Source organism: Hyperolius riggenbachi, chromosome 7 (assembly GCF_040937935.1).
Source record: "Hyperolius riggenbachi isolate aHypRig1 chromosome 7, aHypRig1.pri, whole genome shotgun sequence".
In the NCBI taxonomy this organism is placed as follows: Eukaryota; Metazoa; Chordata; class Amphibia; order Anura; family Hyperoliidae; genus Hyperolius; species Hyperolius riggenbachi.
The window spans coordinates 71,959,056-71,984,910 of NC_090652.1; the positions used below are offsets into that span (position 1 = coordinate 71,959,056).

The window sequence follows — 25,855 nt, forward strand, 5'->3', positions numbered from 1 at the left end:
CAGGGTCGTTAGGCTAGCCGAAGTCAATATCGAATATCAGATGACTATAGTACAGAGGAATGAGACTTTAATTGAAGTGGAGGGCACGCCGGGTCATACACAGAATAACAATCAGGATAATTACAATATACAAAAACCTTTCACATTTCGTAGATCAACATCTCCAACCATATGTACAATCACTCAGCTCCTATCTTAAAGATTCCTCACATCTCATAGAACTCCTCAGCTCCATTCCCTGGCAAGGTGACTATACATGGCTCACTTGTGACGTTACCTCCCTATACACCAATATACCCCATTCATATGGCATATCGGCCATCAAATATTTCTTGTCCACCAAATCTCTAATGCCCCAAAGCCAACAATCCTTCTTAGCTAACTGCACTGAATTTATTCTACAGAATAATATCTTCACATTTATGGATAAGATTTATCATCAAACCAATGGTAAAGCAATGGGGTCGTCATTCACCCCTTCTTACGCTAATCTGTCTATGGGTCTCCTGGAATTTTAAAAAATGCAATACAATAATCCTTATTCCAATAACATCATACTCTATAAGCGTTACATTGACTACCTCATCTTCATTTGGAAAGGCAGTACTGAATTCATTCCCCTATTCATCAATTATCTAAATTCAAATCTGGCCGTATTACAGTTCACATCAAAGCATGACCCAACAAGCATCGAATTTCTGGACTTGACTCTTTTCAACGAATCCAACCACATAAAAACAAAAACATACTTTAAACCGGCAGATGCCAACAACTACATACACTTTGACAGTTATCATTACCGACCCTGGACCATCAATACACCATATAGTCAATTTAGAAAAATCCGAAAGAACTGCACTGATACTACCGATTATAATTTTCAATCTGATATCTTTGCAAAAAAATTCCAGGCCCGCAAATACACAAAAAAACTCATTAAATATGCCATTTTCAAAGCTAAAAAAACAAAAACTGATAACCCACTACCAAACCCCGATTAATCTACCACCATAAATTGTCCCCAATTCATTACACAATTCAGCTCTCAACACCCCCAGATCCGATCTATTTTGAAAAAAAGATGTGAAATCCTTCTACAGAGCCCATATCTCCGAACAAGTTTTCCACATACCCCCCGCCATCACTTTTAGAAGAGCACCCAACCTAAAAAGTCTTATAGCACCTAGCCAGTTCAGAATACCCACAAAGGACAATCACACACAGAACCAACATACACCTGGTTGCTCGCCCTGTAACAATACTAGATGTATGGCCTGCCCATTCCTCCAGACCACTACCATTTTCCAATCCAACAACACCAAATTACAGTATCCAATCAAAAATGTTATAACCTGCACCTCCAGATATATTATTTACATCATCACCTGCCCCTGCCATCTTCAGTACGTGGGCCGTACCACTCAACCAGCATGCAGTAGAATTGGACAACATAAGAGGAATATACAAAAAAAATGTACCCCTTCATAGCGTATCAAAACACTTCAGCACCCACCACCGCACCGGTACATACCCTTTGGAGTTTGCACCAGAGCATCCCTCAGGTTCTTGGCACGACGTGCCGTCACCAAAGGCCTAGGACCCACAATTTTTTTGATTTTTGGGTCCAATTGTAAAATCTCCCAACACCCACGAAGAATCAAATTCAACTTTTTCCAGTGTGCATTATACTGTGTCACTATCCTACAGTACCCACTTCCCTCCCAACCATCGGCTGGGGAACGAGCAGCTGACCAGCCTCACACCCGTCTCCTCAGCCTATAAAGGCTGTCACGAGCCATGCGCGCTCGCCCAGGGTCTTGGCTTGAAGTGTCTCGCTGGCTCACAGCCACAGGGGAACCAGGGCTGCCGCCAGACAAGGCGGAAATGAGCGGCTGCCCGGAGCTGCCAGCAGCCACATCCGTGAGTAATGTTACAGTGGGGCTGTTGCAAATAAGGCATTTCACATTCATTTTCTAATGCACCTGAATCTCAGCAAGGCGAGCCTTGGCTGTGTAGGATTGTAGAAAACGGGCAGCCACTTTCCTGGCCTGCTTCAAGGTGTCCTGGAGTCCGGGGTACTTGTCCACGAAGCGTTACAAATTTAAAATGTGTGCCATGCAAGGAACATCAGTCAATCAGCCACTTTTCAATGCAGCCAACAGACTGGCAGGGTCAGTGCTACCATAGAGTAGAGATGGCCCAAACCTCCGATTTTAGGTTCGCAAACCCGGTTTGTGAACCTCCGCAAACATTTTCGAACGTTCCCAAACCACCATAAACTTCAATGGGGAGGCGAACTTTGAAAATTAGAAAAAATTATGCTGGCCACAAAAGTGATGGAAAAGATGTCTCACGGGGTCTAACACCTTGAGGAGGGCATGGTGGGGTGGGATAGATCCCTAAAGTCCCGGGGAGAAATCTGAATTTGCAAAGCAGCATTTTAAGGGCAAAAATCACATTAAATGCTAAATTGCAGGACTAAAGTGCTTTCAAACATCTTGCACGTGTATACATCAATCAGGGAGTGTAATTAGAGTACTGCTTCACACTGCCACACCAAACTCACTGTGTAACGCACCGCAAACAGCTGTTTGCGTAGTGATGGTCGTGTTGGACTGGTGCGCACCATGGGGAGAGTGCAGGCCATGGCGGTTTTCAAGCCCATATGGTCGCCGGGCTGAGATAGCTCAATGATAGAACAACAGTGAGCTGATCAAATTTGGTCTGTCCACAATGAAGCAACGACCTTATTATCTTTGGTGTGCCACCCCCGCGAGACACTCAAATAGCCGGTGGTCATTGCTTCATTGTGATACGCGAGCCCCTTCACCGCGGCAAGGTAATGATCACGAAGGGGAATAGGCACATGAACATGCCTTTTGTTTTGTTGTTGCAGCCACAGTGCAGCCAGAAAAATTAGGCAGGCCTGTACCCGCACCAGAAAAATTAGTAAAGCGATTAGTATAGCGGCCGCTGCTAGCAGCAGCCTTAAAAATTCAGGAATCCGCCTGGACTCCTGGACCCTGTTGGTGGTGGCGGAGAAGGCAACTGGCCTGCAGGCAGAGATGCTGTGTGTGGGGACTGACTTAGTCTTCGGGTGGGCAGTAGCCCTCTGGGATCCATGCCTCATTCATTTTGATAAAGATGAGGTACTGAACACTTTTGTGACTTAGGCGACTTCTCTTCTCAGTGACAATGTCTCCAGCTGCGCTGAAGGTCCTTTCTGACAGGACGCTTGAGGCAGGGCAAGACAGAAGTAAGATGGCAAATTGGGACAGCTCTGGCCACAGGTCAAGCCTGCGCACCCAGTAGTCCAAAGGTTCATCGCTGCTCACAGTGTCTACATCCACACTTAAGGCCAGGTAGTCGGCTACCTGCCGGTCCAGGCATTGGTGGAGGGTGGATCCGGAAGCGCTAAGGCGAAGCGTTGGACTAAAGAATGTCCGCATGTCCGTCATCACCATGAGATCGCTGGAGCGTCCTGTCCTTGCCTGCGTGGACATGGGAGAAGGATTACTGGCAGTGGAACCTTTATGACGTTGTGCTGTGACATCACCCTTATATGAATTGTAAAGCATACTTGCCAGCTTGTTCTGCATGTGCTGCATCCTTTCTGCCTTCAGGTGAGTTGGTAACATGTCCACCACTTTGTGCATATACCGAAGGTCTAGTAGCGTGGCCAACCCAGTACAGCTCATTCTCCTTGAGTTTTTTTATACGGGGGTCCCTCCACAGGCTGGACAGCATGAAAGACGCCATCTGCACAAAGTTGGATCCAGACGTACTTTCCATCTCCTCTTGCTCTTCCTCAGTGACGTCAGGTAAGTCCTCCTCCTCCTCCCCCCAGCCACGAACAATACCACGGGGACGTTGAGCAGCACAAGCCCCCTGCGACGCTTGCTGCAGTTGTTCTTCTCCCGCTGCCTCCTCCACAGAAACACATTCCTCATTATCCGAGTCTGACTCCTCTTCCCCACATGACTCTTCGTCCTCCTCCCCCCCTCTGTGTTGCCGCAGGTGTTGAGGAAGCATCTGGTTCTGATGCAAATTGCTCCCACAGCTGTTTCTGCCTTAACTGTTCCTCTTCACGCTCCTCCACAGCTTGATCCACCACTCTACGCACGGCACGCTCCAGGAAGTAAGCGTAGGGGATCAAGTCGCTGATGGTGCCTTCACTGCGACTCACCAAGTTGGTCACCTCCACAAACGGCTGCATGAGCCTGCACGCATTTCGCATCAGTGTCCAGTTTGGGGGCCAGAACATCCTCATCTCCCCAGATTGTGTCCTTCTACTTTAATTGTACAGGTGCTTGGTGATGGCTTTCTCCTGTTCTAGCAGGCGAGAAAACATGAGCAGGGTCGAATTCCAGCGAGTCGGCCTATCACATATCAAGCATCTCACCGGCAAGTTGTTTCTCCACTGAATGTCCGCAAAGCGTTCCATGGCCATGTAAGACCGCCTGAAATGCCCACACAACTTCCTAGCCTGCTTCAGGACGTCCTCTAAGCCTGGGTACTTTGACACAAATCTTTAAATGACTAGATTGAGCACATGTGCCATGCAGGGTACATGTGTCAGCTTTCCCAAATTCAAAGCGGAAAGGAGATTGCTGCCGTTGTCACACACCACGTTGCCGATCTCCAGCTGGTGCGGGGTCAGCCACTGATCCACCTGTTTATTAAGAGAAGCCAGGAGAGCTGCTACAGTGTGACTCTCCGCTTTGAGGCAAGACATGTCTAAGATGGCGTGACACCATCATACCTGGCATGCAGCATAGGCCCTGGGGAGCTGGGGCTGTGTAGCTGGAGAGGAGATCGCGGCACCAGCCAAGGAGGAGGAGGATGACGACAGTGAAGAGGATGTAGCAGGCGAGAGGAGGTGGCAGGAGGCCTGCCTGCAAGCCGTGGAGGTGTCACAAGTTGGTCCGCTGCACAGCCACGCACTCCCTTCTTGCCATCGTTCACCAGGTTGACCCAATGGGCTGTGTAAGTAATGTAGCGTCCCTGACCATGCTTGGCAGACCAGGCATCCGTGGTCAGGTGGACCCTTGACCCAACGCTGTGTGCCAGAGATGACACTACTTGCCTCTCCACTTCACGGTGCAGTTTGGGTATCGCATTTTAGAGAAATAATTGCGGCCTGGCATCTTCCACTGTGGTGTCCCAATGGCCACAAATTTACCGAAGGCCTCAGAGTCCACCAGCTTGTATGGTAATAGGTGGCGAGCTAACAGTTCCGCCACGCCAGCTGTCAGACACCGGGCAAGGGAGTGACTGGCAGAAATTGGCTTCTTCCGCTCAAAAATTTCCTTCACGGACACCTGGCTGCTGTGGGCAGAGGAGCAGGAACCGCTCAAGGTCAGAGGCGGTGTGGAGGCGGTGGCTGTGAAGGTGCAAGGGAGAAAGCGGCTGAAGACGCTGCACCTGAAGGAGGAAGAGGAGATGGAGGGTGGCTTTTCTTTTGTGTGCTGCTTTTCCTCAGGTGCTCTTCCCATTGCAGTTTGTGCCTTTTCTCCAGGTGCCTTCGTAAGGCACTTGTCCCTACGTGAGTGTTGGCTTTTCCACGGCTCAGTTTTTGCTGGCAGAGAGTACAAATGAATTTGCTCCGATCTGAGGCACACACACTAAAAAATTTCCAAACCGCTGAGCCCCCCTGGGGTGATGGCATTATGGTGGCATCAGCAGCTGACGTTGAAGGGCATGTTGAATGGCTGTACGCTGTACATAGGTGGTGATACATGGCACCGGATACTGCCACCAGCTGTTTCTGACGATGAGCTCCCCCTGCTTCTTTCAGCCACTCGTCTCCTCCTACTCCTCTCTGACCCCCCCTCTGAACTGTCCCCCTGTTCATCTCCTCTATTGGGAACATATGTGGGATCCGTATCATCGTCATCATCATAATCATCTTGCCCATCTTCGCTTGCCTCAGACACCTCCAAAACTGCACCAACAGCAGTTACTTCATAATCCTCATCCTCACACGTTACGTCCATAGTATCGCCTAATAGTGATGGTCGCTGGATTCCGCGGAACAACCGGAAGTTCGCCTGGAACCATTCGCGGCGAACCGTTCGGGCCATCTCTACTACAGAACTGGGAGTGCCACACTTATCTGCGTCTGGGGAAACATTCCTTGAGGACTCTGCAGGGGTTCCTTGGCATTTTACCCCATTGTGAGGGAAGTATAATACAACACATTATAATAGGGGGTACTGTAAAAATAAGCAATAAATTGTGGGTCAGAATAATAATGAGCACAATATAATGAGTGGCACTGTAATAAGAGGCAATAAAATTGACAGACACACCTACTTTTAACCACTTCCCAACTGAGGGGTTTTACCCCCTGACCACCAGAACAATTTTCACCTTTCAGCGCTCCTTCCATTCATTCGTCTATAATTTTATCATTACTTATCGCAATGAAATGAACTATATCTTTTTTTTTTCACCACCAATTAGGCTTTCTTTAGGTGGGACATTATGCCAAGAATAATTTTATTCTAAATGTGTTTTAATGGGAAAATAGTAAAAAATGTGGGAAAAAATTTATTATTTTTCAGTTTTCGGCCTTTATAGTTTTTAAATAATGCATGCTACTGTAATTAAAACCCATTAAATGTATATGCCTATTTATCCCGGTTATAAAACCGTTTAAATTATGTCCCTATCACAATGTTTGCCGCCAATATTTTAATTGGAAATAAAGGTGCATTTTTTTCAGTTTTGCATCCATCCCTAATTACAAGCCCATAGTTTATAAAGTAACAGTGTTATACCCTCTTGACATAAATATTTAAAAAGTTCAGTCCCTAAGGTAACTATTTATGTACTTTTTTTAAATTGTAAATTTTTTATTTTTTTTTAATTACAAAAAAAAAAAAAAATTGGGGAGTTTGGGAGGTAAGGAATTAATTTTTTGTGTAAAACTAGTTTATTTGTGTGTAAAAAATGCTTAGGGTGTAGTTTTACTATTTGGCCACAAGATGGACGCTTGCAGGAAGTAGAAAGAGGCTGGGAGTTTGTTATTGCTCACAATGATCGCGCTGCTCAGCCGAGCGGCAGCGGATCATTGCGGGGCTTAGATCAACGAACGGGAATGGATTTTCCCGTTCGTTGATCTCTGGGCGAGCGGGCGGCGGCGTGTTTACTAGCGGCGGGCGGCGTGTTTACGAGCGGGAGCGCGGGCAGCGGCGGGAGTGCGCAAACTATGGATTTCTCCGTCCCTGGGGGTTAAAGGATGGAAAAAGGGATGGAGAAATCCGTACGGGCGGGGGTAAAGTGGTTAAAGTCCATGCCACCTGCAAAATAAATGCAGGGGTTCCTCTAGACAAAAAAAAAATGTTTGCAGGGGTTCCCTGAGATCCAAAAGTTATTTGCAGGGTTCCAGCAGGGTAAAAAGGTTGAGAAAGGCTGGTCTAATCCATACCATATTAACTACAGTAATGTACTACCACTCCAATGTATTATCTGGCATTGTGTGTCTTACTGCTTATTACCTGTATTGCGTTGTCTGTCACCCCTATTATCATTGTCCACAACCTAATTTATTGTAAAGTGCAGCATAATATGTTGGCTCTATATATAGGCAATAAATAATAATAATAATAATAATAATAATAATAATAATAAAACAATAATATTATAATTATGTATTTGTTAGAACTCCCTAGATTGAATGCAAACAAACACTGTCACCTGACCACTGTCAGGTAGAATTTTTCAGCAAAATAATGATTTGATGGTAAAAAGAATTATAGTCAGGGCAGATCACTTTTTAATAAAATCCTTGCACATTTCTCAGCTGATGAAAAGTTACATACACAGACTTCATTCATTCTACAGACTTGATTTTTAAAGGCATGTCATTGCTGCATTGATGAAGAATGCTATGTTCCCTTCCTCGAGGTTACAGATAGACTTCATTTAATAAGAAAGAACATATTTAGACTTTACATTAGTGTTGCTCGCCGCTCGGATGTAGGTCAGGATCACAAATATTTTTCCGCTTTCCACCATGGGTATTCGGCGCCGTGGATCAATTTTCAATCACTAAAATCTGCTTCGGCAGACTATGAAGGTGTACATCTGAACGCATTCACGATCGTGAAAACGGCGCAGAAGCCGTGGTTAGGTCGTGATTAGCGGAAGTGACTTCCCTGGGCCAATCCGAGGCCCCCAGCCAGGCCTTACCAGTCCTCCCCTCCTGTATATAAAGCGGTGGCCATGATGAAAAGCTCCGTCCTTGCTAGACTCTGGTACTGAGAGGATCATCTCCAGACCATTGTTGCATCAGCAAGAGCGTTTTTGTGTGGAAAACGTAGCGTTTTGACTTCTAACAGTACTCTTATACTACACATGTATTCAGTTAGCTAGCCAGTGAGTCATTGCTGAAGCTAGTTGTAGTCAGTGTAGTCAGAGTGTACTGGTGATTAGTGTGTTTAGTGCAGGCAGGCAAGTTCAGAGTGATTGTACTGCTCACTTGTATTCAGCTCATTAGCCAGTCATACACTTCAGTTACTACTTACAGACAGTCACACTGCTATTGCCAGGGCTGTTCATTCAGTAAGTTTTGTGAGTGACATTGTACTGTGCTCACTGCTCACTGGTATTATTCATCTCATTAGCATGCAGTGATTCCCTTCAGTTATGTCGTACTGTGCTAACTGCTCACTGGTATTAATCATCTCATTAGTCAGTGATACCCTTCAGTTACGTTGTACTGTGCTCACCGTTCACTGGTATTATTCATCTTATTAGCCAGTGATACCCCTCAGTTATGTTGTACTTAGAGTTGAGCTGAAATTTTCGTAATTTCGCATTACTATAATTACGCATGCGAAATTTGCGATTACGATGCGAAATTAGCGTAGCGAAATTGCCATTAAAATCGTAATTGAAAATACCGTAAGCGTAATTTTCAACGCAAAATTTCGCGTTTCGTTCATGCCGTAATTTCGCATTAAACGCTACCGTAATTTCGCGTTAAACCGTAACGCTCCGTATAATATAAAAAAGCCGCCGATTTTAAGGGTTAATAGCAAAGCCCCCTTAAATGCTAAGAGCCTCAAATTTGGAGAATATATTAAGGAGATCAGGAGGAATAAGAGGAAAAAAAAACTTTTCAAAAAGACCTTATAGTTTTTGAGAAAATCGATGTTAAAGTTTCAAAGTAAAAATGTATACATTTAAAAACCCGCCGAATTTAACGGTTAATAGCAAAGCCTGCTTAAAGTTTAGGAACACCAAATTCCTAGGGTACATTAAGGGGATCAGTGGGAATAAGAGGAAAAACATTTTTTTCAAAAAGACCTTATAGTTTTTGAGAAAATCGATTTTTAAGTTTCAAGGGCAAAAATGTCTTTTAAATGCGGAAAATGTCAGTTTTTTTTGCACAGGTAACAATAGTGTATTATTTTCATAGATTCCCCCAAGTGGGAAGAGTTTTACTTACTTCGTTCTGAGTGTGGGAAATATAAAAAAAAACGACGTGGGGTCCCCCCTCCCAGACCTCTTTAACCCCTTGTCCCCCATGCAGGCTGGGATAGCCAGAATGCGGAGCACCGGCCGCGTGGGGCTCCGCACCCTGACTATACCAGCCCGCATGGTCCATGGATTGGGGGGTCTCGGAAGGGGAGGGGCAGCCAAGCTTTCCCCTCCCCCTCCGAGCCCTTGTCCAATCCAAGGACAAGGGGCTCTTCTCCACCTCTGATGGGCGGTGGAGGTGGAGGCCGCGATTTCCTGGGTGGGGGGTTCATGGTGGAATCTGGGAGTCCCCTTTAAAAAGGGGTCCCCCAGATGCCCACCCCCCCTCCCAGGAGAAATGAGTATAGAGGTACTTGTACCCCTTACCCATTTCCTTTAAGAGTTAAAAGTAAATAAACACACAAACACATAGAAAAAGTATTTTAATTGAACAAAAAACATAACCACGAAAAAAGTCCTTTAATATTCTTAATTAACCATTAATACTTACCTGTCCCTTTAAATAAATGATCCCACGCAATATCCTCGGAAATGTTCTATCAGTTACAATTGTAACAAAGTTATTACAATGTAACAACTTTGTTACATTGTAACTACGCCGCACCCGACGTCACTCACCGCCGCCGCCGCCTCCGCGTCTGTGCTGCAGGACCCGACAGAGCTCTGAGCTATAGCTCAGAGCTCTCGAAAGCATCTTTGTATTTGGGTTTCAAGGAGCCCCATTGGTCCTTAGCAGACCAATGGGGTTCCTTCTGATTTGAAGGAACCCCATTGGTCTGCTAAGGACCAATGGGGCTCCTTGGAGCCCAAATACAAAGATGCTTTAGAGAGCTCTGAGCTATATAGCTCAGAGCTCTGTCGGGTCCGTGCAGGACGCTAAGTTCCCGCCGGCTTCGCTGCCCTCCCCGCCTCTCCCACATGTCACCCACATGTCACCCACATGTGGGTGACATGTGGGTGACAGATGTGGGTGCGGTGGACAGCGGGAGCTGCGGGGACTTAGCGTCCTGCACGGACGCGTATGCGGCGGCTGAGCGGCGAGTGGCGTCGGGTGCGGCGTAGTTACAATGTAACAAAGTTGTTACATTGTAATAACTTTGTTACATTGTAACTGATAGAACATTTCCGAGGCTATTTCGAGGGATCATTTATTTAAAGGGACAGGTAAGTATTAATGGTTAATTAAGAATATTAATTTTTTTCGTGGTTATGTTTTTTGTTCAATTAAAATACTTTTTCTAAGTGTTTGTGTGTTTATTTACTTTTAACTCTTAAAGGAAATGGGTAAGGGGTACAAGTACCTCTATACTCATTTCTCCTGGGAGGGGGGGTGGGCATCTGGGGGACCCCTTTTTAAAGGGGACTCCCAGATTCCACCATGAACCTCCCCCCCAGGAAATCGCGGCCTCCACCTCCACCGCCCATCGGAGGTGGAGAAGAGCCCCTTGTCCTTGGATTGGACAAGGGCTCGGAGGGGGAGGGGAAAGCTTGGCTGCCCCTCCCCTTCCGAGACCCCCCAATCCATGGACCATGCGGGCTGGTATAATCAGGGTGCGGAGCCCCACGCGGCCGGTGCTCCGCATTCTGGCTATCCCAGCCTGCATGGGGGACAAGGGGTTAAAGAGGTCTGGGAGGGGGGACCCCACGTTGTTTTTTTTTAATATTTCCCACACTCAGAACGAAGTAAGTAAAACTCTTCCCACTTGGGGGAATCTATGAAAATAATACACTATTGTTACCTGTGCAAAAAAACCTGACATTTTCTGCATTTAAAAGACATTTTCGCCCTTGAAACTTAAAAATCGATTTTCTCAAAAACTATAAGGTCTTTTTGAAAAAAAAAAATTTCCTCTTATTCCCACTGTTCCCCTTAATATACCCTGGGAATTTGGTGTTCCTAAACTTTAAGCAGGCTTTGCTATTAACCGTTAAAGTCGGCGGGTTTTTAAATGTTTACATTTTTCCTTTGAAACTTTAACATCGATTTTCTCAAAAACTATAAGGTTTTTTTGAAAAAAAATTTTTTCCTCTTATGCCTCCTGATCTCCTTAATATATTCTCCAAATTTGAGGCTCTTAGCATTTAAGGGGGCTTTGCTATTAACCCTTAAAGTCGGCGGCTACCTAACATTGATACATGCGTCAACTTTTCCGCTTCGGGAGCATGACCATACGCATTAATTTCGTAATAACCGGTGCAATGCGAAAATTACGCGAAAAATTACGCTTACGCGAAATTTCGCGAAATCCTTCTTCATTACGATTATGTACTTACGGCTATAAACGTAATTACACTAATTACGCGAAATTTCGCAAAATCGTAATTACGCCATTACGCTCATCTCTAGTTGTACTGTGCTCACTGCTCACTGGTATTATTCATCTTATTAGCCAGTGATACCCTTCAGTTACGTTGTACTGTACTCACTGCTCACTGGTATTATTCAGCTCATCAGCTCATTAGCCAGTGATTACCTTCAGTTACGTTGTACTGTGCTCACTGCTCACTGGTATTATTCAGTTCAATAGCCAGTGATACCCTTCAGTTATGTTTTACTGTGCTCACTGCTCACTGGTATTATTCATCTCATTAGCCAGTGATTACCTTCAGTTACGTTGTACTGTGCTCACTGCTCACTGGTATTATTCAGTTCATTAGCCAGTGATACCCTTTAGTTACGTTGTACTGTGCTCACTGCTCACTAGTATTATTCATCTCATTAGGCAGTGATACCCTTCAGTTACGCTGTACTGTGCTCACTGCTCACTGGTATTAATCATCTCATTAGCCAGTGATTCCCTTCAGTTACGTTGTACTGTGCTCATTGCTAATCGCTGCAAAAAATAAATAAATTATACAAACCTCTCTGGGTCAGCCACTCATCCTCCTCCAGTGGTACCATCACCGCCAAGTGCCATTGGGACTCACCTTCACCTCTGTGATTGCTTAACATGTATTTCCCTGTTTAAAACCACTTATTACCAATTAATAGACCCATTTAAAGTGTTGATTTCACTTTAAAATCTATTTTCTCAAAAACAAGCCCCTTATCACCTTGATAATCCATGCAATTCGGGGCATTGTAGCATGTATTGGTGCTTTGCTATTAACGTTAAAAGAAAATCCGGATCCGGTCGTGGATCCGGCTGTGATTGCGTCATTCACGACCGAAAATCCGCATCGTGGCGTGGACGCATATTAAAATCCGGAACCAATCACACCGGAGGCAGATTTTTTTTCAGCATTTCGTGGATCGGGACATCCGAGCACCACTGCTTTACATAAGCAATGTTTAAGAAACTTTTTACGAAATTTACTTTTGTTTTTATGAATAGAAAGATATTTTAATGAGGCAAAACAGGCAATGACATTTGAGTGAAATGTTTGACTGGGACAATTAAGCTAATCAGCGTACCAAGAAAATCTCAGCTAGGGCACTATCTGCACAGAGTTGGTATGTTCTCTCCGGGTCTGCGTGGGTTTCCTCCGGGTCCTCTAGTTTCCTCCCATAACCCCAAAACATACAAAGAAGTTAATTGGCTTCCCAAACTGGCCCTAGACTATGATAGATACATTACATGATACATACATAGACATTAGAGATGGCCCGAACCTCCGCTTTTCGGTTCGAGAACTTCCGCAAAAGTTCGGTTCGCACGAACTTCCGCGAACCACAACAGACTTCAATGGGGAGGAAAACATCTTGCATGTGTATACATCAATCAGGGAGTGTAATTAGAGTACTGCTTCACACTGACACACCAAACTCACTGTGTAATGCACCGCAAACAGCTGTTTGTGGTGTGGCGGCCGTGCTGGACTGGTGCGCACCATGGCCAGAGTGCAGGCCGTGGCGGTTTTCAAGCCCATATGGTCGCCGGGCTGTGGTAGCTCATTGATAGAACAACAGTGACTGTCAGGTAAGTGTATGCAATGATGGGTATTACAGCGTGCACCTGTCACACACAGACAGGTACCGGACAGGCACAGGGACACTGCGTGCACTCACGTAGGTGGGTGCACAGTGAACAACAGGTAGGTACAGTATATGCAGTGGGTATTACAATGTGCACCTGTCACACACACAGGTAGTAGTCACTGAATGTGCTGGGCCTGGCTGGCAGTGGCACACACAGTAGGAATTAGCAAGGCTGTCTATGCAACACAAGTGTCAGTGGGTAACACAGAAAAAAATAGATCACAAGACCAAGATTAGCTCTCAAAAGAGCTGTTGTGGGGTGCTTTTTTAGCAATAAGAATCAGCAAGGTGCAAGCTAACAAGCCTACAAGAGCCAACTAAGCTTTCCCTATGAGAGTCTGCAGCAGCTGTCCCTTCACTAATTACTGCAGGCACACGAGTGAGTGAAAAGCCTGACGTTGCCTGCCTTTTATAAGGGGGGTGGGGCTCCAGGAGGGAGTGTAGCCTAATTGGCTACAGTGCGCCTGCTGACTGTGATGTGGAAAGTCAAAGTTGACCCTCAAGATGCACTATGGGGGCCAACCGAACTTCCGGAAAAGTTTGCGGTTCTCCGGGATCGCGAACAACGCAAGTTCACCGACGAACTGTTCGGGCCATCTCTAATAGACACGTGACTATGGTAGGGATTGGATTGTAAGCCCCTCTGAGGAACAGTTATGTGACAAAGCTATATATTCTGTACCGCATTGCAGAAGATGTTGGTGCTATATAAAATACTGAAATTAATACACTGGAGCATGTCTCTCAGTGAGCATTCAGCAAGTCGATATGTCTCATCATAGCAGCCCTCCTTATTATACAGGGGGGCTGGCTAGTGTTCATTTCTGTGATTGGGTGCCAGGGTTTAGGCTGGGAGCCCTCTGATTGGCTCAATGAGGCAGGGACGGATCTAGGGGGGGGGCAAGCGGGTATCTTGCCCCAGGCGCAGTTTGTTGAATTCTTAAAAAGGCAGCAAAATGAATGGCAGTTTAGGCGCCAAAACCTGACCTTTAGGCGCCAAAACCTGACCTTGCCCCAGGCGCAACTTGGTCTTGATCCGTCCCTGCAATGAGGTCAGGTGGGGCTGGCCAGGGTTCCCCTCTGTGATTGGTTGCTAGGGCTTCTGCTGGGAGCCCTCTGATTGGCTCCAGGACGTCATCTCCTTAGTTACAGTATTTCGGATCCGGATATCCGCAATATCCGCCGATATCCGCGGTATGCGCCCAAATATCCGCAGATAGCTATCCGAATTTCTACAGAAATCCTTGAAACAGAATCAGATAGCTGAAAAAAATTCGGTTATCCGGGTTACCGAAATCCGGATGAGCACCACTGGCCATAAATCTATAAGACCACAAATTATTTAGATAACTGCAGGATACGTGCACACAATCCACTTGGCCAATGCACTTTTCCCCTTATTAGCATCTAACAGTGAGATCCTTGTCTGAGGGTGCCTGTTTCTCCAAATAAACTTAAAGAGTACCTAAACTATACATTACAGTTTGCTTTAAACCTAACAAGTTGCCAAGATATATAAAATCACATATAATAAAGTGTGATTTTCTCATCCCGTATTTTACATATGGTTTTGAAATCCCTGCCACCAGTGTGAAAGTGGGTCCGGGTGATTTTTTTTCTTTCCAAACCATAGGTGCAAAGGATGCTGGGTGATTGATGTCATAACTCCACCCCTCATGTCTATTTGATCTAATCTAAGCAGGCAGACAGACATCTGAAATAAGAATTATAGCCATCAGACCTGATAAGACAGACTGCAGCACTTCTGTTGTGTCTTCTCTCTCCTACACACTGAGAAAAGAGAAGTAATTTGATCCAGGCAAGCAGAGAGCAGGGGAGGGAGGGGCAGAGAAGGGAATCAGGCTAAGGACACAATGCTTCAGCTTCAGGAGAAATAAGGAAGTGCTACTAATAGTGTCCATACATGGTACAATTTTTACATTTTTTTTTCCTGATTAGATAATTTGGTTTGATTATTCCATTAGATTGAATATAAACATTTTTCCAGCATGTCCGATCTGATTTTTATTGTAAAAACAGGATAATCGTTCATTTTTCTTGATCAAAATAAAAAAGATTCTTTTCAACTTTCATTCAATTTGATCGTTTTGGTTGAATAAACAGGAAAATCAAATGTTTTTATTGTACCGTGTATGGGCACCATTACAGATATAAATGTGAGTCTATTCTATCCACTAAGGCGTACCAGATATAAACTTCATGTGTTCCTCTAACTGTACACATTGCCTAGCCTACGTATTTGTATTGCCATTCTGACCTTTTTTGGGCTGGAGGTGGTCTTTAAGGCTCCTTGGATTAACTGGAAAAAGTATGGGGGGAATGTTTGAAATAAATATAAAATCTTGGATATCACTGTCACCTTTTAAATACTTTTTCTTCTCTGCCATAGGGATGGTCAGAGATATTGATTGATTGATTGATTGATTGATTCCACAGAAATTCGGATTACCGAAAATGACGATTACCAATTGTAACGATCGGTGTAACACAGAGAGGATCTGATTACCGGTGATCTGCAGTATCACCGATAATCAGATATATCTCTAACCTCTGGACACCTGAGTAAATATGAGTGTTTGGTGCAACAGTAATACTTTGAGGAGAGCCCCCGTACAGAGGGTGCAAGGCAGTAAGAGATACTGCCCAAAGAGCGGGCTCCTTCCAATGGCCTGAGGCTCCCCAAGGGGAGGAGTCAGGCTAAGAGTGGGAAGGACCAGAGTGTGAGTGACACCAATGGTGGAGTGTCACTAACAGATCTGTGAACTATCTCTAAACAGAGGAGATAGTTCTCGAGGTCGGACAAGCCAGGTCGGCAACAGACAGACAGATCAGATACAGAGGGAAGAGACTGATACGGAATCCTAAGGCAAGCAAGGTTTGGCAACGGAGTATCAGATATAACAAAGTACCAAATCAGAGATCAGAAGAGAGGTCAGGAAAGCAGAAGGTCATAACAAATAATCAACAATTGTCTAGTCTAAAGGTGTGAGCTCCTTGATCATCACACCCTGGAACTAGTCTGAAGTAATAACAGGATGGTAAGGCTAATTCCTAGTCTTGGGTGTGAGCTCCATAGTCATCAACACCCTGGAACTAGTCTAAAGAATAACACAGATAATACAAAGTATTCCTAATCTGGGGTGTGAGGTCCGTGATCAACAACACCCTGGAACTGGTCTAGAGAATAACACAATTCTGACAAAAAGGTCTGAGTGCTTCCATGTAGTGATCGCAACGGCAGACAACCAGAGAATGACCACCACCCAGTATATATAGCAAGGCGCTCTCCAGCGCCTCACCTAAGTGCTGGACCAATGGGAAGTGGTGGAATTGTCAGCTGACCGGCTTGGTCAGCTGACTCCCTTCTGGCTGTCATAAAAGCTCTGCCTCTCAGCGCGCGCGCGTCCTTCTAAACTTGTGTAGACTATCAGTCCCAGCCACACCAGACCTGTGCTGTAAACCATCCGCTGTGCTGAGCGCAGAACCAGCCGCACCGCTATCAGAGCATGCGGCGGTTCCTCCGCGTTCAGCCATATTGTCAGATGTAGGCCTATGCATGCAAACTGCCATGTCGGACGCGGAATCCGCCGCCTTGTTCTCAGGACATGCGGCGGTTTCTCCGCGTTCAGTCATGCCAGCAGATGCAGGCCCATGCGCGCAACCTGCCGCGTTGAACGCGGAATCAGCCGCCTTGCTCTGAACACCCGCGGCGGCTTTTCCGCGTTTTCTCACACCAATTCTGTGGATTTCTGATTAACGGTTTCCAAAGACATACTTGTTTTCGTCATTTTGTTAATACATTTAGTTAATTTTAATAATTCTGAGTATTGGACCAATCAGAGAATGCAGAATTTTACTGTGGTAATCGGATTACTATGGAGATTTTAGGCCAATCACAAGACTCAAAAATACTCAGTAGTATCTGAGTCCTGCAATTGGTCTAAAATTATTGCGGTAATCTGCTTTTTGCAGAAAAATTCAGCATTATCTAATTGGTCAAGTGCTTCCTAGCTCTGTGATTGGGCTATGCAAATTGGGCTATGCAAATGAGATTTGTCCCTTCTTTTTCAGGACCTGGGGTTGAAGCGGGGTTGAACCTGCGAAACACGTTGCATTTCTTTTTGGAGTTCCTAATAAATGTGTTTGAATGTCTGAATCGCAGTCGTTGTCGTGTCTGCGTGAGGGAGGTAAGACCACCACTTCCTCCTTCAATTTTGCCATTTAAATTGGTTTTTAATCTCATTTAATCTAATCTTATGCTTTTGGCGCCTCTGTTCATTGTATACAATTTTGAGTCCACCCTTGGTGGAGAGTTGCTACCATTTTTCCTGTCTACAGAGAGCGACTTCTTAATCCTGAGTGGGGTCAGGACAATCTCCTCACCTGCCTTTACAGTGGTTTCCTGCTGGTGACCCTGACTTGTGAGTATCTAGCAATACAAACTTATTGACACCTTGTCCAGTACGTATTACACTATTGGGGCTCTTGGGGTTCCCTGTTTTTATTTGTGCTCCTCAACATTCTCACCTGAGTTATCAAGACGATTACTGAAATTATCACAGCAGGTCCTTTAATGACAGCAATGAAATGCAGTGGAAAGGTTTTTTTTGGTATTCAGTTAATTTTTATGGTAAAGAAGGAATATGCAATTTATCTGAACACTCTTCATAACATTCTGGAGTATATGCAAATTGCTATTATAAAATAAAAACGTAACTACTTAATGACAAGCTGACTTATAAAAACGTCCTGCTAGAGCGTCTTAATGGCAAAACATTCCCCCAGGACGTGACGCCATGGGCAGTCCAGAGCCACCGCAGTCACACCTATCGGCGTGATGCAGTCGTTAGGAGGTTACGTTATTTCTAATGTAACAGATCACAGGCTCCAGGCATAAGGCAAAAATGAGTGGAGAAAGGGGACACTCCTGCCAAGTTCCCTTCTTTATAAGAAATGGCTCAGAGATTACCCCATTCACCCCCACTCTTGCCATGGGAGAAGAATATAAGGCTATGACTCTCCCCGTCATCACTTTTCCAACCCCCACTTATACACACACTGAGCCAACCAACTAGGTGATGGAATGCCTATACTGAAGCGTTCAGATCTGGCAGCCATGGGAACAAGAAGTTAGCAGTGGAAAAAAATCAAATCAAATGAAGTATTCCACTGAGGCCGATATAGCCTCCCATGAAGCGCCCAGCATGAAACGGCCTTCAGGCTTCCTGTACCCGCCGCCACCCACCATATAATACCTGCAACCCAATGGATGGGAGGTGCCCAATAGTAGATGCATATGAGACAATACAAATAAATATAATGATTGGGTCCTTCCTTGTGGCTGGATACTGAAAAGTGGCTGGATATGGATAGTGTACTGGTTAAGGGCTCTACCTCTGACACAGGAGACCTGGGTTCAAATCTCAACTCTTCCTGTTCAGTAAGCCAGCAGCTATTCAGTGGGAGACCTTGATTGCTTGATCCGTCTGGATGGAAAATCTAGATCAGTCCGGGTGGAAAATCTAGGTCAACCGGCTGCTGAAGCAGATCGAATGATGCGACATTGCACATCGATCGATTTTTTAATAGATTTAATTCTGAAATGTGTTAACACATCAGATAGATTCCTGTCAGATTCGACCTGATAGGCATCTGACAGGATTCTAAGGTTTCTTAACTCTTCCTGTACTGGAAACAATATGGACTCTTCTCTTTGCTATTCATTTTCTATTTTTAAGCTGTACTACACATACAGTTCATTATATTATAAGTTTATTTTCACTTTAGGTTCCCTTTAAAATGAGACCCATGTACCACTTCAGTTACCCCCTGAGCTTAGAGGAAAGGTTTGATAATTACTCTGTACAGTAAGCCTTGTTTCACCTTCAAAAGAAAACATTTCATTTGTCACAGTGTCTTATTATGTTAACGAGTAACAAAGGCTTGGAGATCATTTGCATTCATATATGACTCAGCAGCACCACAAGCTTACAAAACCACCAACAACAGAGACTTGACTTATCAACACAATGGGTTTGGCAGCGAATATCATCACTGCCACTGTCACCACCATGCAAGTAGTAGTAGGTTTTACCTTAAATGCTTGCATTGTGTCTTTCAGCTTTAAAAGCATGAAGACTAGGCCAACTTCTAATCCCACCAGTTTGATCTACTTCATTATGGGACTGCTGAATGTCTTCATGGACCTGCTCTTCACTGTAGAGGCTTTTATCTATATCTTCACTAAAGAAATATCGTTCACTATGATTATGCTGAGCATGACTGTGATGTACAGCAGCTTTTGGATGACTGGCTGGCTTTGTACTTGCTACTGTGTTACCATTTCCAACTTCAGCCATTGGTTCCTCGGTATCTTAAAACAGTTCCTGGCTTCCTTTCTGCCGCATATTCTTCTCTTGTCAGTCATAGGGCCATTTTCCATGAGCATTTTACTGTTTTGGATGGCTAGAATGATACTTCCGATTCAGTCACCAACAAATTATACTCAGAAATCTTTTGTTTTCCCAGTAGTCATTATAAATCCTGTATACAGTGTGATAGTCACTCTCTTGGGCTGCTGTCTACCCTTCATTTTCACTCTGGGCTCCACTGGAGTCACAGTCGCCTCTCTTATAAGACATATAAACAATATGAAAGACAACGTGGCTGGATACAACAGTCCAAACCTCCAGTCCCTCTTCAGTGCAACAAGAACAATGGTCCTGTTCCTCATATTCTCAATCATTTCCTATATCACTGAGTTCCTGTGGATGACATTCCTCAGAAATCCCTTTTCAGATCGCAGTGTCATCATGTGGTTTATCATAACGTCTTTTCCAACAGCTGAAGCCATGATCATTGCCCAAGCCATTCCAAAGCTAAGGAAGATGATTCTGGACAGGATTCGCCCTTGGTAAAACATCAAGCAAGCATACTGAAGGTAGAAGGTCTCACCACAAACAGAAAAAAACTGATCCACATCATTCTGTGCATAACATAATGACATCAAAGTTGCAATTTAAAAGCAAAACAAAAAAAACAAAAAAACTTTATCCCCTTAGGGATGTGCAAAAGAAAAAAAAATATATAGTTCATAGTAGTTGCTTTGTTAAATTACAGTAAAAAAAACAAAAAAACTGCCGGTTCTATCCTAACATAACCTGAGGCAATTATTTCAGAACGGCACACTATAGAGGTGGCAAACTGATAAGAGTCCCAGAAAAATTAAGGGTCCGTAAAAACAAGAAACTGTCTGTTCTCTGTACCATTGTTCTAATGACTACATCTGCCCACCACAATTATAAGGTATTATACAAACTTTGGAATTTTTACACGGTCCCTGCTCCCCAGGGTTTGTAAAAAATGTCTCAGTTTGCAGCAATGTTCTGATGACTGCAAGCACTAAGTTACAGACAAAGGAGTATATTTTGTACACCATCCCTTTCAGACAGCCCTCAGGAGACAGTCTTAGATTCTTATCTCACTCAGGCTAGTGAGCTTATGGTGTCTGATTACAGACAGACACAGTGAAGAAGGTAAGATCGATATCCATCATATTGTTGTCTGACTGTACCTCATTGAGAACTTGATGTCTAATACTGAGTCCAAGATCCTACAGTATAATGCTGGGTAAACACCATACGTTTTTCTGCTCGATAGATGGATTCGATGGATAATTTCCGACATGTCTGATATTCCATCCGATGGTTTTTTGGGTCAATTTCTCATAGAAGTGAATGGAGAAAGATAAGAAAAACGTGCAGAAGATAAGAGAATCGAGCGGAGAATCAAGTGGAAAAAACGATCAGATAGAAAATCGAGTAGAAAAACGTATCGTGTGTACCCAGCATAACAGCAGTTTCAAACAGTGACCATTTCATTGTTTTGCCTAAAAATACAGCCGTGTGTGTATGTATGTGCAGTGTATGTAAGAACAGTGTGTGTGTGTGTGTGTGTGTGTGTGTGTGTGTGTGTGTGTGTGTGTGTGTGTGTGTGTGTGTGTGTGTGTGTGTGTCTGTGTGTGTGTGTATGTGTGTGTGTGTGTGTGTGTGTGTCTGTGTGTCTGTGTGTGTGTGTGTGTGTATATGTGTGCATGCGTGCGTGTGTGGTGTGTGTGCACACTATTTCTGTGTGGGCATGTATAGTGTGTGTGTGCATGCTGCCCCAGCCAGCCACCAGTCAGCACTCCACAGCACACTATCAGCACCCAGCTAGCACTTGTTTATCCGTTGGCACCCAGCCACCCACCTACCCACACTTCTGAGTTTAGTCGGATTATGGGCAGTATTATGTCCTGGGGAAGATGTAATCAATGAAATAACGGATCATATCTAAATGTTGAGCCAGTGCTGGGCGTAATGGAAAAAACTACGCTTACGGATCATTACGCGTAATTTTACGCTATTACGAAATACGGAATTACGCTTACGGCGTAGACATTTAATTATGTTTCATGTCTGTAATTACGCATAGCCCTTACGCAATTACACGTAAGAATACCGTAATGCAGGCTGTTACGTTATTGCCTTACGCGTAATTTCCTACTAGCAATTAATGCGTAAGGCCATGCTCCCAAGCGGAAAAGTTGACGCATGGATCAATGTTAGGTAGCCGCCAACTTTAAGGGTTAATAGCAAAGCCCCCTTAATTGCTTAGAGCCTCAAATTTGGAGAATATATTAAGGAGATCAGAAGGAATAAGAGGGAAATTTTTTTTTTCAAAAAGACCTTATAGTTTTTGAGAAAATCGATGTTAAAGTTTCAAAGGAAAAATATATACATTTAAAAACCCGCCGACTTTAACGGTTAATAGCAAAGCCTGCTTAAAATTTAGGAACACCAATTCCCAAGGTATATTAAGGGGATCAGTGGGAATAAGAGGAAACATTTTTTTTTCAAAAAGACCTTTTTTTTGTTGAGAAAATCGATTTTTAAGTTTCAAGGGCAAAAATGTCTTTTAAATGTGGAAAATGTCAGTTTTTTTGCACAGGTAACAATAGTGTTTTATTTTCATAGATTCCCCCAAGTGGGAAGAGTTTTACTTACTGCGTTCCGAGTGTGGGAAATATTTTAAAAAAAAAACGACGTGGGGTCCCCCCTCCCAGACCTCTTTAACCCCTTGTCCCCCATGCAGGCTGCTATAGCCAGAATGCGGAGCACCGGCCGCGTGGGGCTCCGCACCCTGATTATACCAGCCCGCATGGTCCATGGATTGGGGGGTCTCTGAAGGGGAGGGGCAGCCAAGCTTTCCCCTCCCCCTCCGAGCCCTTGTCCAATTCAAGGACAAGGGGCTCTTCTCCACCTCCGATGGGCGGTGGAGGTGGAGGCCGCGATTTCCTGGGGGGGGGTTCATGGTGGCAACTGGGAGTCCCCTTTAAAAAGGGGTCCCCCAGATGCCCACCCCCCCTCCCAGGAGAAATGAGTATAGGGGTACTTGTACCCCTTACCCATTTCCTTTAAGAGTTAAAAGTAAATAAACACACAAACACTTAGAAAAAGTATTTTAATTGAACAAAAAACATAACCACGAAAAAAGTCCTTTAACCTCCTTAGCGGTAACCCCGTGTGTGACACGGGGTAAGCCGCCGGAGGGTGCCGCTCAGGCCCTACTGGGCCGATCTTCATAATTTAGCACTTTGCTAGCTGCGCCAGCACCCCGATCGCCGCCGCCGTGCGCCAGATCGCCGCTATCCGGTGTGGCACGCGCCCCCCCCCAGACCCCTGCGCTGCCTGGCCAATCAGTGCCAGGCAGCGCCAAAGGGTGGATCGGGTCTCCCAATGACGTCCCGACATCGCTGACGTCATCCCGTCCCGTCGCCATGGCGACGGGGGAAGCCCTCCAGGAAATCCCGTTCTTTGAACGGGATTTCCTGATCGCCTGTCGCCGGAGGCGATCGGCGGGGCTGGGGGGATGCCGCTGAGCAGCGGCTATCATGTAGGGAGCCCTGGGCTCGCTACATGATTTAAAAAAATAAAATAAAAAAAAACTGCTGCGCTGCCCCCTGGCGGTATTTTTCATACCGCCAAGGGGGTTAATATTCTTAATTAACCATTAATACTTACCTGTCCCTTTAAAAGCCAGTTCCCACGCAATATCCTCGGAAATTGGCTAATCAGTTACAATGTAACAAAGTTGTTACAATGTAACAACTTTGTTACTTTGTAACTCCACCGCACCCGACGTCACTCGCCGCTCACCCGCCGGCCGCCGCATACATACTGTAAGTCCCCGCCGGCTCCCGCCATCCACTCCACCCACACCTATCACCCATATACATGCTGGCACCCATGGGTGCCAGCATGTATATAGGTGACATGTGGGAGAGGCGGGGAGGGCAGCGAGAGCCGGCGGGGACTTAGCGTCCTACACACCCGACAGAGCTCTGAGCTATATAGCTCTCTAAAGCATCTTTGTATTTGGGCTCCAAGGAGCCCCATTGGTCCTTAGCAGACCAATGGGGTTCCTTCTGATTTGAAGGGGGTTCCTTCTGATTTTTGAAAAAAAAAAATTTCCTCTTATTCCCACTGATCCCCTTAATATACCCTGGGAATTTGGTGTTTTTAAATTTTAAGCAGGCTTTGCTATTAACCGTTAAAGTCGGCGGATTTTTAAATGTATATATTTTTCCTTTGAAACTTTAACATCGATTTTCTCAAAAACTATAAGGTCTTTTTGAAAAAAAAATTTGAGGCTCTTAGCACTTAAGGGGGCTTTGCTATTAACCCTTAAAGTCGGCATCTTTTTTATATTATACGGGAGCGTAATATTACGCGATTACGGCAGACTGTGTAATTTCAATAGGAGTTTACTGTCTTACGCGTAATTTGTTACGCGTAATAACGTAACCTACGGTCTACGCGTAATTAATTACGCGTAATGCCGTAACCTTACACGTAACGCTTACGGTGCATTTGTAGTGAATTACGATGCGTAATTACGCTAATGCGTAATTTCGGCCCAGCACTGTGTTGAGCATTAAATTAAAAAAAAAACTACTTTATGATAAGACTAGTACTAGTATCCGCAAATTTCATAAAGTAGTTAATGAGTGAAATTTCTCCAGGAAAGTAGGAGTGTATGTATCCAGATTCCCTAACCACTGTCTTATCTCCATCCTAATAAGGAACTATGGGGTATATTCACTAAACTGCAGTAAGCAAATAACATGCATAAAGTCTTATGCATATTGAGCTCTCTACTCGTGTTATTCCTCTTATCTAGGGATGCTCATTCGGATTCAGCGGAAATGCAGAATTGTGGAAATTTCTGCCAACTTTAACATTGATTTTCTCAAAAACTATAAGGTCTTTTTGAAAACCTTTTTTGCATCTTGTTCACAAGATTCAGTTTAATAAACCCTGAAAAGTTTGTGTTTCTAGGACTTATGGGGCCTTTGCTATTAACCGCTAAAGGTGGTGGATTTTTACTGTGTTGTAAAATGCAGAAAATCTGCATTATTCGATATGCAGTAATTTTAAGCCAATCAGAAGACTCAGAATGAATAAACCAATCAGAGAATAGGGATTTAGGCGGAAATTTTAAAAGTTTTCAAAAAGACCTTATAGTTTTTGAGAAAATTGATGTTAAAATCAGGGGAAATTTCGGCAATTGGAAATTCCACGGAAATTGGTAGCAGTAGCAGTAATTGGCAATGGCGGAATGCGGATTTTCCGCAGAATCAGAAATTGGCATTTCCGACCATCCCTAATCTTAACACAGTTTTGTCAATGTACCCTTATGTCACTGACTTTTCTCAGAGGCGCTCACAGTCTAATTCAGGGGTGGGCAAACTTTATAAGGATCGGGTCGCATTCCTCTTGAATGTGGTCCACTGCCACTGCAGCTAATCCACTCTCTCCTTTCCTCCCCCACCCCATCCATGCAGAAGAATGGCAGGGAAGGATTGGATGTAACTCATCCTATCACACTCTACAGGGGCAATCTCCATGGCAATGGCAGCGTCATGTGACACACTGTTATGTAATGATGGCAGGTCACATAATATCACCGTTACCATGGAGATCACCACTGGAGATAGTGATAGGGTGAGTTGGTTTCTTCTATGTGCTCTGCATGTATCGTTCTAAGGACGGTGGGAGGGAGAAGGGGAGAGGAGCGGAAGCTAGCCCTCTATTGACAGGCTGACTTCATAGCGCCTGCAGGCCAAATCTGGCCCGCAGGCTGTAGATTGCCCGCGGCTGGTCAAATCCATACCATATTACTACAATAATGGACTACCACTCCAGTGTATTAATCTGGCATTGTGTATTACCTATATTGGGCTTGATTAACAAAGCGGTGCTTACCCAGTTAGAGACTTTATGCGTGATAACCATTGCACCACGCTGGTGAAAAGCTAGTTTAGGC

At 44.6% G+C, this 25,855-nt stretch overlaps 1 protein-coding gene across 1 annotated transcript; it reads left to right on the forward strand.

Annotated features, from left to right (window-relative positions):
* Nucleotides 1–19,518: 19,518 nt before the first annotated feature.
* Nucleotides 19,519–20,406, forward strand: LOC137526065 (taste receptor type 2 member 40-like). The gene has a single exon (XM_068247279.1). It carries the CDS (start codon nt 19,519–19,521, stop codon nt 20,404–20,406), a length of 888 nt encoding a protein of 295 aa, XP_068103380.1.
* Nucleotides 20,407–25,855: the final 5,449 nt, after the last annotated feature.

Bases quoted from the DNA above. Each gene is read 5' to 3' on its own strand.
- LOC137526065 (XM_068247279.1), top strand. From the start codon at position 19,519: ATGGGTTTGGCAGCGAATATCATCACTGCCACTGTCACCACCATGCAA.